Source organism: Musca autumnalis, unplaced genomic scaffold, assembly GCF_047663935.1.
Source record: "Musca autumnalis isolate F117 unplaced genomic scaffold, ASM4766393v1 scaffold_2, whole genome shotgun sequence".
Taxonomy (NCBI): domain Eukaryota; kingdom Metazoa; phylum Arthropoda; class Insecta; order Diptera; family Muscidae; genus Musca; species Musca autumnalis.
In genome coordinates this window covers 228,660,631-228,676,849 of record NW_027411755.1, presented here as the reverse complement: position 1 = coordinate 228,676,849, position 16,219 = coordinate 228,660,631, and the positions used below count along the sequence as shown (strand labels likewise).

The 16,219-nt window shown below is 39.9% G+C and overlaps 1 protein-coding gene across 6 annotated transcripts in view; it reads left to right on the top strand.

Annotated features, from left to right (window-relative positions):
- Positions 1 to 16,219, top strand: part of LOC141395327 (uncharacterized) — an 88,587-nt gene that overhangs the window by 61,209 nt on the left and 11,159 nt on the right. For all 6 annotated transcript variants that reach the window (XM_073970997.1, XM_073970993.1, XM_073970992.1 and 3 more), the window contains exons 3-4: positions 4,481 to 4,829; positions 13,343 to 13,752. In XM_073970997.1, the coding sequence (XP_073827098.1) occupies positions 4,481 to 4,829; positions 13,343 to 13,752 (759 nt within the window). The remainder of the gene's footprint in view (positions 1 to 4,480; positions 4,830 to 13,342; positions 13,753 to 16,219) is intronic.

Genomic DNA, 16,219 nt, shown 5'->3' with positions numbered 1-16,219 from the left:
TCTAAAATTTGGCATTCGAAATTTGTTGTCCAAACTTAGTTTAAGTTCGAAGATAGGCCATTTATATTACCTTCAGGTAACAACTCCCCTAAAATTGTTCAAAATGTTTCGCGAAAATGGTGCGCACGACAGTAACCGATTTGGTCCATACGATGCACATCGTAATATTTCTACGAGATATAGATCAAGTTCGAATATGGACTATATATGTCAACTAATTTAGGTACATCCCATAATAAATTTCGGAAATGTACAGTCTAAGAGCTGCTCTCGAATCCAATGCATTCCTTCAGGTTCATCCTCTGCAACACATTTGACCTTTAATCGAAATATATATTTTTGTCGCCAAGTTCATACGTCCAAACAAGGTCACAAAATCTGAAAAAATCGTAAGGAAAGGATCAAAGTCACGCGGAGCCGACTATTTGATACCCTACACCACTGTGAAGATGTAAAATATATGTGGGAGCAATATCTAAATCTGTACCGATTTTGAAGTAAAATGGCACACTTATATCTAAACCGAACTCCACACACATTCAAAAATTAATCAAAATTGGACGGATAAGGAGTGTTTTGGTCCATTAAATACGTGAAATCGGCCGAAAATATATGGGAGCTATATCCAAATCTGAACCGATTTCGATATAAGTAGGCAATACAATTTTTAGACCGTATTTAGTCACACATTCCAAGTTTCATCGAAATTGGACGTATATAGCGTGTTTGGAGCAGCAAATACGTGAAATCGGACGAAAATATATATGGGAGCTATATCTAAATCTGAACCGATTTTTACCAAAAGCAATAGCGTTTTTCCTTACTTAGCTGGCCCATTACAGAACATTTGTTTCATAGACCGAACTAAGAAAAGATATCCATATCTCTCTGTCTATTGCTTCGCTTTCTGGAACACCGCGCCTTGTCATCTCTTCATCCACTTGTTTGCACCATATATTCTTTGGGCTGGCAATTCTGCGTGCACCGCCATGTGGACCGAATTTACACGCCTTTTTAGCGGGTTCTCATTCTTATGATATGGCCTGGACAACGCAATCGCTGCATCTCGATACGTTTATCTATACTGATGTCGTTGTATAGCAGATACAGCTCGTGGTTCATATGACGTCGATATTCACCGTCAACGCAGATTGGTCCGTAGATCTTTCGAAGAATTTTTCTCTCAAACACACCAAGCACAGCCTTATCTGCTTGCGCAAGTACCCAGGCTTCGCAAGTACCCAGGCTTCGGAACATACATACATCAGCACGGGTATTATCAGCGTTTTGTAAAGCGTTATTTTTGTTTGACGAGTTGTGGCTTTATTTTTAAAGTGCTTGCTTAAGACAAAGTAGCATCTGTTGGCCAAAAAAATTCTTCATTTTATTTCACAATTGGTGTCGTTTGTTGTGTTTACGGCGGAGCCGAGGTATACGAAGTCTTTTACTACCTCAAAAGTATAGGAACCAACTTCAATAGCTGGCCCGAGCTCAATGGACGCGTTTCGCGTCGACACAATTAGCTTGGTCTTCTCGCCTTTTACCGTCAGACCCACTTTAGCAGATTCTCCTTCGACTTTCATAAAGGTATCGGTTACTTCTTTTACTCATCGTCCCATGATGTCTATATCATCAGCATAAGCAAGTAACATGTGGCTATTGGTGTAGATTGTGCCACTTCTTTTGACGTTTGCCTCACGTATAACCATTTCAAGCAGGATTTTGAAAAAATCTCCTTGCCTGAAACTTCTTTTGGTACAAAGCTCTTCGGAGAGGTTCTTTACTATTTTAACTGAAGATCTTGTGTCAGATAAAGTCATTTTACAAAGCCGAATGAGCTTTGCGGGGATACCAAATTCAGACATGGCCGGAATACCTTTGAACGTAACGGGCTGTCGAAGGCTGCTTTATAATCGACAGAATAAAACACTGTAAAAGGTGGTAGGTGTCGATCTGCATCTCTTGGCTCTTCTCCAGGATTTGCCACAGTGTAAATATCTGGTCAATGGTGGACTTGTCAGGTCTAAAGGCGCATTGGTATGGTCCAATTATTTCGTTGACCATGGGCTTAAGTCGTTCGCACAATATTCCTGACACTATCTTGTAGGCGATAGGAACATAAAGGCTTATCTCCTTTTTTATGGACGGGACACAGGATGCCCAGGTTCCAATCGCCAGGTTCGCGTTCTTCCTGCCAGATGGAGCTAACTAGCTGATGCATACACCTTATCAGCGTGTCGCCTCCGGTTTTAAACAGCTCGGCGGGTAGGCCCTGCTCCTGCTATATACTTCAGCCGGTTTATTTCTGTCTTTACCTCATCTTGGTTGGGTGGTATACATTCAATACCATCTTCTGGGATTAGATCTGTGGTATATTCGTCGACTTCGCTACTATTGGATACCAACAGTTTGGAAAAATGCTCTTTCCATATCCTTAGCACACTATCTGTATCACTTACCAGATTACCTTGCTGGTCTCTACAGGAGGATGCGCAGTTCCAAAGCCATCAGTTTGATGTTTCACTCTTAGGTACAATTTTCAGAATTCATTCTGTCTCCTGTACATCTCGATTTGTTCACACTTCCTGCGGAAAAGACGTTTCTCCTCTCTCCTTTTCTCCCGATACCTCTCTCGTACGCTACGCGTTGCTACTGATTGTAAAGTAGCCCTACATGTCGCTTTTTTCTCTCACTCCTGGTCGTACCATGGATTCCTTTTTTGCGGCTGTTTGCATGGAGTGGGCAATGTTTTGCCATTGTCCTGATATGTTATCGGGACGTGGAGTGCTTTGATTAAGCAGTTGGGCCAGCTGAGTGGAATATGCTGTGGCTATCTGTTGTGATTGCAGCTTACCGATGTTCAACTTCCGCACTTTGTTTGGTAGCACTTTGTTTGCTACGTTTTATCTGGTACGTACCTTTGCTGCAACAAGGTAGTGGTCCGAGTCTATGTTTGCACCTCGGAACGATCGTACATCCGACATGCTTGATGCATGTCTTCCATCTATCACAACGCGATAAATTTGATTTCTTGTTCTTTGATCTGGCGACAGCCAAGTGTCCTTCTAAATATCGGATGCTTAAATCTGGTACTGCTAACTACCATGTTTGCAAAGTTTGCAGCTGCAAAGTCTATTAGCCTCATACCATTGTCAGACGTTTCACTGTGGAGACTGAATTTCCCGACTGTGGGGCCAAAGATATTCCCCTTTCCAATTTTGGCATTAAAATCGCCTAGCATAATTTTAATGTCATAGGCAGGGCAACGGTCAAACGTTTCTTCTAAGCGCTTGCCTTCATTGGGAGCATGAGCGCAAATAAAGCTGGTGTTGAAGAATTTTGCTTTTAATCGAATTGCAGCGAGTCTTTCATTCACTGGGGTGAAGCTGGAGACCAGATGTTTTAATCTCCGACCAACTACAAATCCGCAACCAAAATCATGCTTTGTGTCATGGCAGCTATAATACAGTACGTCACCTACACGTGTTGCTGTGATGCCTTTCCCAATCCATCGTATTTCCCGTATGGCAGTAATGTCGGCCTTGTACTTTCCAAGTACATCTGCCAATGCGTAAACTGCACCTTCTCTATAAAGAGTGCGAACATTCCAGGTGCAGATTAGCAGATCATGGTCCTTAAAACGTTTGCGGTGTTCGTTAACTTTAGAGGGGTTTGTTTTTCGTTTCCTTCGCTTTTTCATAGTAGGCTGCTTTTTCTAAGGGAGGGTTACTAACCCGACACCCAACCCCCAGTTTTTCACGTTCTTATGGGAGAACGCGCTGCACATGTTAGCTCACTACCTTTAACGGGTGTTAAAAGCAGCTCCCCAGGTGACCCCACTGGGAGGTCAGTGTCCACTTGAGATGAAAGAGGGACCAAGATAAATCCTGGGCTTTGCCATGTTAAAGCCGGTCGGGACCGCTCCTTGGTATGTTCCATCCCCTACGTCCCAAAACATTAGTTAGTAATTTCTATTTTTTTCGACTTCTCCTTTATATTCATGTTGATACCTCTAAAACTCAACGAGTGACAGCTTATTTATTGGGAGTTTGGCATAAATCAAAAACAAAGTTTTTTATTTCAATTTATGGAGTGCTTAAATTTTAAAATTTAAGAAATAAATTTCAATAATAATAAATACCTTATTGTAGATGCTGAATATTTCTTAAGAAAATTCTGAGTTTGTGGAAGAGAGTGGAAATAAAATTGAGCTTTTTCATTTTCCTTCTTTTTCATTAACTCAATTTAATTGTAAAAATCTCAGCTTTTGGTCAATTATTATTTTCAACGCTCATGAAAACAACCAGATACCCATTCAAGAATGGGCAAATTAGTTAGCAATTAACCATCTTTCTTCTTAAGTGTTCAGTTTACCTTATACTCTAATAAGGGTGAAGCTGTTGCTGATGTTATTGACAAGGATAATAATGCATTTAACCTTCTTTTTTATCTTCCATTCTTCTTCTTCTTCTTTTTGCAGATATACCATTCACTTTAATTATACCAAAAATTGATGTACGCACCATTGAGAAACCACGACTCAAAGAATTTATGCTGGAACATATGGTACCAGGTCGTGCCTTCGATAATTATGCCGACGAGGACTCTGCTGCATCACCATCTGCATCCTATGGCAACGGTAATGGCCATAAGATTGTCTTTCGTAAATTGGAAAAATCACCAAACAATGTGGTTTGGCTGTTGAATGGCTTCCAGATATTGCATCGTGTCCGCATCAATGATAATTTAATTGCCTTGGCCATCGATGGTTATTTGGGTGATCGAAAATCACCGTATTCAAAACGAAATATCCAGGAGGGTAGTAATAGGTAAGTTTTGAAAAGTGTTTGTTGATTGTTATGTTTTATTATTGTAAAAGTTTTTCGGGGGAAACAAAACTTTTTTTGGACAATCGAGAGAATTGCTATTTGCATCATTTGTTTGTTGATTGGTGTTTTTCTTGGTTTGCGGAAAGTCAATTGGATTGTTAGAAATAGTGTGTCAAAAATAAGCTCCTCTGTGTAAATATTATTGTTATATATTTTCAACTCTTGTATGGTAAGAAGACTTTGGGGCCGGAAACCACCTTTTCATACTTTATTCGTAACGTTTAATCGGATGGGTACCTTTACTGCAATATGGTAGTAATCCATGTCGTTGTTTGTTCTGGAATCTATCGTACGTCCAACACAGTCGATGACTATCCTCCGTTCATCCTAAAATGATTGATTTAGTTTCTTGTGAGTCACTTTGTCATGTGACCTGGTTCAATCTCTAAGTCTAAAAAGTAACAATGCGTTAAGATCAGCCGGGCCGAACTTGTTATACTCTCCACCGCTATTGAAGTAAAGTGGACCATTCAGTTTCCTTTCGTTTATGAAAAAGAATAAATATCAAATGCCATCATTTTCGCCAAAAACAATGTGGCTATCCTTAAAAATACCGAAATTCTTGAGGTACCCTTCTATGGGGACTACATCAAAACGTCGATGTATACCTACAAATTTCTAGTGGAAAGTTTTTAGACTCAAAGAAGACTAAATACCAAAATTTCCGATATTTAGGAAGGATACGTTTTAATGGGGGATATAGGAAGACGTGTATAACCCCATGGAAGACTAAATAAAAAATTTCAGATTTCAACCTTCAAAATACCGAAAATCGGGAGGTATCGTTCTATGGGGGCTATATCGAAACATGGACCTATACCGACGAATTTCATTCCGAAAGGTTTTTACCTCCAACGTAGACTAAATACCAAATTTCCGCCATTTCGGTGGGTTGTTGTGGCCACAACCTTCAAAATACCGAAACTCGGGAGGTACCGTTATATGAGAGCTATATGAAGGCGTGGACCTGACCGACAAATTTCTGGGGAAAAGTTATATACCCCTAACGAAGACTAAATACCAAATTTCAGGCATTTCGGTGGAATATTGGGGCCACAATCTTCAAAATACCGAAAATCGGGAGGTACCGTTCTATGGGGGCTAATTAAAGGCGTAGACCTGCACCGACGAATTTCATACGAAAAGTTGTATACCCTAAATAAAGACTAAATACCAAATATCAGACATTTCGGGGATTATTTTGGCCACAACCTTCAAAATACCGAAAATCGGGAGGTACCGTTCTAGGGGGGTTATATGAAGACCTTTACTGACAATTTTCTTGGGAAAAGTTTTATACCCCCAACGAAGACTAAATACCAAGTTTCAGCTATTGCGGAGGAATATTGGAGTCACAACCTTCAAAATACCAAAAATCGGGAAATGCCTTTCAATGAGGGCTATATTAAGGTGTGGACCTGTACCGACAAATTTCTGGGGGAACGTTTTATACCCCTAACGAAGTCTAAATACCAAATTTCAGCCATTTCGGTGGAATATTTGAGGCCGCAACCTTCAATATACCGAAAATCGGTAGGCCACAACGTTCAAAATATCGAAAATCGGGAGGTACACTTCCAGGGTGGCTATAGGAAGGCGTGCACCTATATCAAAACGTGGACAGACTTACATGCTTATATCGACTTAGACTTTTGCCCTGATCGAGAATATATATACTTTATAGGGTCGCTGATGAATATTTCGATGTGTTACAAACGACCGCCTTGCACTCAGAAGGTCTGCGGTTCGAATACCAGGACAAGCAACATCAAATTTACAACGGTGGCAAAATCCCCCTCAGTAATGCTGGCGACATTTCTTGAGTATTTCAGCCATCAAAAACTTCTCTACAAGTGGTGTCGTAAGACACGCCGTTCGGACTCGGTAGGTCCCATATCATTGAGCCAATATGAATCGGCGTGCACTCATTGATATGAGAGAAGTCTCCCTTGTCCCTTCAGGGATGTTGTGGGAACATATATATGTATGTACAAACGGAATGACAAATTTAATTATACCCTCCATAATATGGTGGTGGTTATAAAAATGTATAAATCCAAGGCTTCTGCCGTTAGTTGAGTACGTTTGGTTGAAAAGGTGTAGTGTGTCGTGCACACATGTATCACATACAGGACAGGTGTATTGCACGTCGTCCTCAATCCTTGCCTAATAGGATTTAAAGCGCTTGCTCCTTTCAAATCGCTGTTGGGCCTAAACTGCCCTGGTCTATCGAGGCAGCTGTATGTGTGTGAATGGCCCTCTCTCTTAATCATAAAGATCCTTCTTGACACACCTGAGCGAGGGATCCTATCTACCCTATTAATATTAGGATAACTTTCACGGCAACATCCAATAAGATACAGAAACGAAAGTATATTTATATATTGAAGTACCGAAAGAATTTGCGTCTCCTCATGTCAAAAGACCACTCAAGATATGCAGAAGTAACCTTCTCTTCGTAGGGGATGAAAGATACAAAGGAACGGTCCTGACTGGCTTTAACATGGCAAAGTCCAGGATGTATCTTGGTCCCTCTTTCATATCAAGTGGACACTGACCTACCCGTGGTGTTACCTGGTGTAGCTGCCCTTAACACCCGTTAAAGGTAGTAAGTTAAAAAGTGCCGCGCGTTCTCACATAAGAACGTTAAAAGCTTGGGTTTGGGCGCAGGGTTAGTAACCCTCCCCTAGAAAAAGCTGCCTACTATGAAAAAACGAAAGAAAAGAAAAACAAATTCGTCAGAAGTTCACGACCCCCTGCAAACGTTTTAAGGACCATGATCTGCGAATCTGCACCTGGAATGTACGCACTCTTTATAGAAATGGTGCAGTTTACGCATTGGCAGATGTACTTGAAAAGTACAAGGCCAACATTACTGCCATACAGGAAATACGATGGAATGGGAAAGGCGTCACAACAACACCTAAAGGTTACGCACTGTTTTATAGCTGCGGATTTTTAGTTGGTCGGAGGTTAAAACATCTGGTCTCCAGCTTCACATTCGAATCAAAGCAAAATTCCTTAACATCAGCTTTATTAGCGCTCATGCTCCCACTGAAGACAAGGACGAACTGACCAAAGATATATTTTATGAACGCTTAGAAGAAACATATGACCGTTGTCCTGCCCATGACATTAAAATTATTCTGGTCGATTTGAATGCCAAAATTGGAAAAGAAAATATCTTTGGCCCAACAGTTGGAAAATTCAGTCTTCACAGTGAAACATCTGACAATGGTATGAGGCTGATAGACTTCGCAGCGGCAAAAAACATGGTAGTTAGCAGCGCCAGATTTCAACATCTCGACATCCATAAGGGCACCTGGCTGTCGCCAGATCAGAAAACAAGAAATCAAATTGATCACGTTGTGATAGATGGAAGACATTCATCGAGCGTGTTGGATGTGCGTTCGTTCCGAGGAGCAAACATAGACACGGACCACTACCTTGTTGCAGCAAAGATACGCACCGGTTAAACGTAGCAAACGAAGTACGAACAGACACAACACGAAAGTTAGACATCGGTAACCTGCAATCACAACAGATAGCCAAAGCATATTCCACTCAACTAGCCCAATTGCTTAATCAATGCACTCCTCATCCCGATAACAAATCAGCGCAATGGCAAAGTATTGTCCACTCCATGCAAACAGCCGCAAAATCCATACTTGGATACCAGAGACCTCCACCAAGGAATGCATGATATTATCAGGAGTGTCGTGCTGCTACCGAAGAGAAAAATGCGGCATATAGGGCTACTTTACAATCCGTAGCAACATGTAGCGCACGAGAGATATATCGGGAGAAAAGGAGACAAGATAAACGTCTTTTCCGCAGGAAAAAGAGGGAGATGGAAAAGCGGGAGTGTGAAAAAAATCGAGATGTACAGAAGACAGAATGAAGTCAGAAAATTCTACCAAAGAGTGAAACATCAAACAGATGGCTTTGGAACTGGCACATCCTCCTGTAGAGACCAGCAAGGTAATCTAGTAACTGATACAGATAGTGTGCTAAGGATATGCAAAGAGAATTTTTCTAAACTGTTGGTATCCAATAGTAGCGAAGTCGACGAAGATACCACAGATCCAATCCCAGAAGATGGTATTGAATGTATACCACCCGACCAAAATGAGGTAAAGACAGCAATAAACCGGCTGAAGAATAATAAGGCAGCAGGAGCTGATGGCCTACCAGCCGAGCTGTTTAAAACCGGAGCTGATAAGGTGTATGCATCAGTTAGTTAGCTCCATCTGGCAGGAGATAAGACTTTATGCTGCAACTATAGGGGTCATACCAATGCGGCTTTAGACCTGGCAAGTCCACCACTGACCAGATATTTACCCTGCGGCAAATCCTGGAGAAGACCCAAGAGATGCAGATCGACACCTACCACCTTTTTGTCGACTATAAAGCAGCCTTCGACAGCCCGCTGCGTTCAAAGGTATTCCAAGCCATGTCTGAATTTGGTATCTCCGCAAAGCTCATCCGGCTTTGTAAAATGACTTTAACTGACACGAGGTCCTCAGTTAAATTAGGAAAGAACCTCTCCGAAGAGTTTTGTACCAAAAGAGGTTTCAAACAAGAAGCAGCTTTTCGTGTGATCTTTTCAACATCCTGCTAGAAAAGGTTATACGAGAGGCAAACGTCAAAAGAAGTGGCACAGTCTACACCAATACACATGTTACTGGCTTATGCTAGACTACTATAGACATCATGGGACGATCTGTAAAAGAAGTAAGTGATACCTTTATGAAGGTCGAAGGAGAATCTGCTAAAGTGGGTCTGGCGGTAAACGGTGAGAAGACAAGTTGATGGTGTCGACTCGCAATGCGTCCATTGAGCTCGGACCAACTTTGGAAGTTGGTTCCTATAATTTTGAGGTAGTAAAAGACTTCGTACACCTCGACACCTCCACATCAGTTGTGAAATAAAAAGAAGAATTGTACTGGCCAACATATGCTTCTTTGGTTTAAGTAAGCAGTTAAAAACAATGATACTACCTGTGCTGATGTATGGCTCCGAAGCCTGGCTACTTGCGCAAGCAGACATGGCAGTGCTTGGTGTGTTTGAGAGAAAAATTCTTCGAAAGATCTACGGACCCATCTGCGTTGACGGTGAATATCGACGTCGCATGAACCACGAGTAGTGTGTCCAAAAAACCGGTTTTTTGAAACAAAACGGTTTTCGGTTAACCGAAATTTTTGCATTTTTGAAAAACCGGTTTTCGGTTAATAAAATTTTCAAAAACCGGTTAACCGGTTTAAACCGGTTTTTTTTTTAAAACTATAAAATTCCTCAAATTTCTTAAAAATTTAATTAAAAATTGGCAGAAATGGGTAAATAAACGACTTTTTTATATAATTATCACATGAAATCCATGATATCTGACATTCAACCTTGAAATTGGGACAGCAATATTAAGATTGAATTGATTGATTGTGCTTTATGAATAATATAAACTGTTACTAATATAAAATTATGTACCAAAAGAACTAAATTTACAATTTACGTCGTCTTGCTTTGTAAGCTTCATATTATTGTGAAATGTCTGAACCAAACATACATTTTATTATCATTACATTTTATTTATAACCTGGCATTCGGCTAAAGATCGTGTTAATTACAGTCAAACTTCTCTATAACGTAGAAAATTAAAATGTTATAAAGCACATTCTTGATAAATAGATGATTTTTCTTTGAAAATTCATATTTTTGGTCTAAGGAATGGAATTTTTTCTTTCGGCTATATGTGCAGGTTTTGCCTAATAAGGCCGATCATAGACGTCATCAGAAAATCTGTCTTTGAATAATGAACGATTATTGGACTAAATATTCGTTTTAAATTGTAATTACCACAATACTTTCTGAATATTATTTAATTTTTAGGACACTGTGCGTCAAAAAGGAATACTCGTGCCCTCAGAGAGAGCTTCTCTCCACTCACACCATTAAAGCAGGAGGAGGCATTGTGACTCACAAGAGAGCCCATGTGCTCTAAGTGAGCGTAAATTTGTTATCGCTCACAGCCTGTGTAGATGCTAACACATTGTGAACAACAACAAATTTACGCTCATTGAGAGCACAAGAGAGACCCAAAAATGTTCTCTGCCTCACTCTGCTTTAAGACCATTTTACACAAAATACGTATCACCTTTAAATACATTTGGCATCCAGAAATTTGCCGTATTTTATGTTAGTTGAGTTTATTTTACTTTCAAGAGTAAAATTGTAACAAAATATTGAAAATATTACTATTTTTAAAAAACCGGTTAACCGACACATATAACCGGTTTTTTCGGTTAACCGAAAATGACGATTTTGATGAAAACCGGTTTCGGTTTTGTAACTCAAAACCGGTTAACCGGTTAACCGGTTTCGGTTTTGGACACCCTAACCACGAGCTGTATCTGCTATACAACGATATCAATATACTTAAACGTATCGAGATGCAGCGATTGCGTTGGCTAGGCCATGTCATAAGAATGGACGAAGATGAACCCGCTAAAAAGGCGTATAAATACGAACCGCTTGGCGGTGTACCCAGAATTGGCAGGCCAAGGAATAGATGGCGCAAACAAGTGGATGAAGAGATGAAAAGGCGCGGTATTACAGAGTGCGAAGCAACAAATAGAGAGAATGGTAGATCTTTTCCTAGTTCGGCCGACTTAAACATGATATCCAATGTGACACAAAGATCCTTGGTTAGAAGGTAGTCTGCATTGTTCAACCATCGACCTGGACATTCAGTGGCATTCGTGCAATTATCCACGTACTTAACGATCTCCGTACAGGGGCCGCCACCCCAACAATTATAAATTTGTATTGGGTATATTAGTCACCATGGGAGCGAAAATATATCCCGGAATGCCTTGACATCAACTGGACATGAGCAAAGTACCGTTATCGACAATTACAAAATTTAAATTTGATATAAACAATATAAATTCTTGAACGGACTATCGGTCACTTTGATATTGTGTTCTGCCATTGTGGCTCTTGAAAGGAATATGGATCACTTTTTCCTTTCATTCTGTCCCACGATTGGCACTCGCTTATTTTCTAATTATGTAGTGGCCCGCGATGGCTTTTGAAGGGAGTATCGGCGATTTTCTTATTATGTTGTGACCTACGACACCTCTTGAACGGAGTATCAGTAACATTCTTATCACGTTGTGGCCCATGACGGCTATTGAACGGATTATTGGTCACTTCCTAATTATGTTGTGGCCCACAATATAGATCACTTTCTTCTTGTGTTTGGCACCCCAATGGCTCTTGCATCGGTCACATTCCTTACGTTCTGCCCCACAATGCCTCATGAAGAGAATATAAGTTATATTCTAATTATGTACTGGCCCACGACGTGTCTTGAACGGAGTATCGGCAATTTTGTTATAATGTTTTGACCTACGAAGACTCTTGAATGCAGTATCCTTCCTTTCTTCTTATTTTCTGGCCAACAACGGCTATTGAACGAGAATATTTAACTATATTCACTCTTGCTTAAGTTCAGGCTCATGACAGCTCTTCAACTCCACGAGAAAAATTAACTATAATCATTTTCTGTTTTGATCCAGGCTCACAACAGCTCTAGAACTCTACAAGTGACCAACTATGGTACAATTCAATTTATCTTTTCTGGCTTTATAAATTTCCTTCGGTGATTAAATGACACACTCACTTCCTTGTAACCGATAACCAACCTGGCAGCGGCTTCGAGACTACTTCCAATGCCTTCTCGACGTCCGCCCTCTGCTACATCTCCGATCACGTGGCTTCTCGGTTAACGGAATCTTTTTAACAAAACTGATGCCAAGGGTAACGGGAACATTTTTACGTCCTTATGAGGGAATATTTGATTTTAAACTACATACTCGTATTAAAAAACTTTACTGTCCTATAATGATGTTATTTAGCTCTCGCCATAGCCGACTGATTCATTTTTATTTACTAATATTTAATTCAATTCATTTATCTACCAGTGAATTGTCTTTGGATTGTAAATTATATGTAGGATCTCCTACAAAGACCATAGGTTCCTGCAAAACATGACATATTGAAAAAAATAACATCCTTCTACTATCCTATCAAAGACGTTTAGTTGGCTTTCTGTTAAAGAATGTGATAAAACATTCGCTTTAGCATTCTGTAAATTTCTACAAATCCAAACTTTAATCGACTAGGTATTTAATATCCCCGCGATACCCAGAAACCAAAAACAAATTTATCAACTATAAATAAATTTCCCCTTAAGAAACTATTTAAACTTCCGTAAATATTTATCAAAAATAATTTCTTTGCTACTCAATTCCTTTAAAATGGGAATTAAGTGGGTGGTTGAATGGATGGTTGGTTGGATAGAAGTCAAAACTTCAATGTCTATTGTATACACAACTGTCTAACTTGTGCTTCTTCTGCTTTACTTATTTTCTATTTATTTTCTTTCATTGCAGTCGTTACAATGAACCACAACGTTTGGAGATGCGCAACTCTACCGGCAACATTGCACACACAAAGAACGAACCGATCCTTAAGGAGTCAAAAGCCAGCCCTCTAATGTCGTTTCTTGGCAGCATGAAAAGTGGCACAAAAGTTTTCCAGCATTTCCTTTCGAAAAGTAATCTCACACAAATAATGGACGATGGCTCGTTTACAATACTCATACCCACCGACAATGCCTTTCAACGTTGGCATCCCATCGATTGGGGTTTCTATCCGTTTAGTGTGCAGGAGTTTACGGAAAGTGTGTTGCGCAATCATTTCTTGCCCACCCAAAAACCATTGCGTATGGCCGACATAAAGGCGATGGATCAAATGGTCGTGCGCACAATGGGTGGTGAAAGTGTTGTATTTAGGGGACAACGTAAGTATCAATTCGTCGGAACGAAGAAAGTTTGTTAATGTAAAGAGTTCTTGTGTAGAGGGGGGGTTATGGTTAAAGCAAATGACCATAATGTCCAAGAAGGCACAGTGGTTTTAAACAAAGAATTAAAAAAAATAAATATGAACCTTTAAAAGTATGTGGAAACCACAACCAAAAGAGAAATTATATAATTCAGGCATTTTCCAGTGACATAGGGAAATGATTCACAATTAAATCTGAATGCCTAAATAGTTGATCAATACGTAATTAATATTTGACCACAAATATGTAGTACAAGGCCGAGGGTGGCAACCTTAATACGGCCATGGTTCAAACTTGTGAGGCAGTTTCGATGACTCTGCAATTGATTATTCTCTTGAGAGGCAATTTCGATGACTCTGCAATTGTTTCTTCTCTTGAGAGGCAATTTCGATGACTCTGCAACTGTTTCTTCATTGCTTAGGCAAAATCTTCAGATTTTCGAGGTAATTCTATAATTAATTCCTTCAACCGGCCGGATAATAAGAATAGAAGCCTCTCTACTTCATCTACTTTCTTCCCTTCTGGTGTCTCATTCTTTCCTGTTGGACAAATGTCCTCTCTTTGGGGATAATCTCTAAACTTTATGCAATTGATTCTTCCCGCTGACCAAATATGTTACTGAGGCAATTCCTTCCGGGTTTAGAGGTAATTCCATTTCAATATTACTTCAGTCGCCCGTTTGATGAGAATAGAACCCTCCCTACTTCATCGACTTGGAAGTTTGTTGCTATGGCCTCTCTCTGATGCATCATGCTTTTCAGTCCGAAAAATTAACTCTCTTTGAGGATAATCTACCAACTTGAGAGACAGTTTCGAAGACTCTACAATTGATTTTTTGGCTGACAGAATATTTTTATTACTGAGGCAAATTCTTCAGCTTTTTGAGGGAATTATCTTTACTTCATCGAGATGTTTTTTTGCTGTGGTCTCCTTCTGACGCATCATACAAACCTGAGAGGCAGTTCCAATGAATCTACGATAGACTTTCTCTCTGACAGAATAGTTTAATTATGGAGGAAAGTTGTACAGGTTTCGGTCGATCGGTTGATGGGAAAAGAAGCCTCTCTACTTCATTGACCTTCTTTCTGATACATCATGCTTTTCTGTTGGACAAATTCCTTCTCTTTGGGGACAATCAACAAACTTAAGAGGCAGTTTCGATGGTTTTGCAATTGATTCTTCTCGCTGAAAGAATATTTTCATTACTGAGGCAAAGTCTTCAGCTTTCCGAGGTAATTCTATTTCAATATTACTTCATTAATTGCTTCAAACGGCCGATGTATGCGAGAAGAAGCCTCTCTACTTCTTGGATGTTTATGCTGCATTCCCTTTCTGACGCATCATGTTCTTCTATCCGAAAAATTCCGTCCCTTTGAGCACAATCTACGAACTTAAGAGGCAGTTCCGTCCGAAGACTGTGCAAATGATTCTTCTCGCTGACAGAATGTTTCATTACTCAGGCAAATTCTTCAGCTTTCCGAGGGAATTCAATATTGTGTCAATATTGTTTCACTAATTGCTTCTATCGACCGGTTGACGAGAAAAGAATACTCTCTTCATCGAATTGGATCTGTTTGCTGCGGTATCTTTCTGACGCACCATGTTTTTCTGTTGGACAAATTCCTTCTCTTTGGGTATAATCAACAAACTTGAGAGGCAGTTTGGATGACTCTGCAATTGATTCTTCTCACTGACAGAGTATTTTCATTACTGAGGCAAGATCTTCAGCTTTTCGAAGGAAATCTCTTTACCTCATCGACATGGATGTTTTTGCTGTGGTCTCTTTCTAACGCATCATGTTTTTCTGTCCGACAAACTGCCTCTCGTTGAGGATAATCTACAAACCTGAGAGGCAGTTTCAATGACTCTACAATAGACTTTTCTCCCTGACAGAATAGTTTCATTACGGAGGCTAATTGTACAGCTTTCTGAAGGAATTCTATTTCAATATTGCTTCATTATTTGCTCCAATCCATCGAAAATAAGCCTATCTACTTCATTGACCTTCTTTCTGATGCATTGAATTCTATGTCAATATTGTTTCACTAATTGCTTCTATCGGCCGTTTGATGAGAAAAGAATACTCTCTTCTCTACTTCATTGACCTTCTTTCTGATGTATCAGGCTTTTCTGTTTGACAAATTCCCTCTCTTTGGGTATAATCAACAAACTTGAGAGACAGTTTGCTTCAAACCATGAGTAGATGGGAAAAGAAGCCTCTCTACTTCATTGACCTTCTTTCTGATGTATCAGGCTTTTCTGTTGGACAAATTCCCTCTATTTGGGTATAATCAGCAAACTTTAGAGTCAGTTTCGATGGTTCTGCAATTGATTCTTCTCGCTGACAGAATATTTTCATTACTGAGGCAAATTCTTCAGCTTTCCGAGGGAACTCTATGTCAATATTGTTTCACTAATTGCTTCT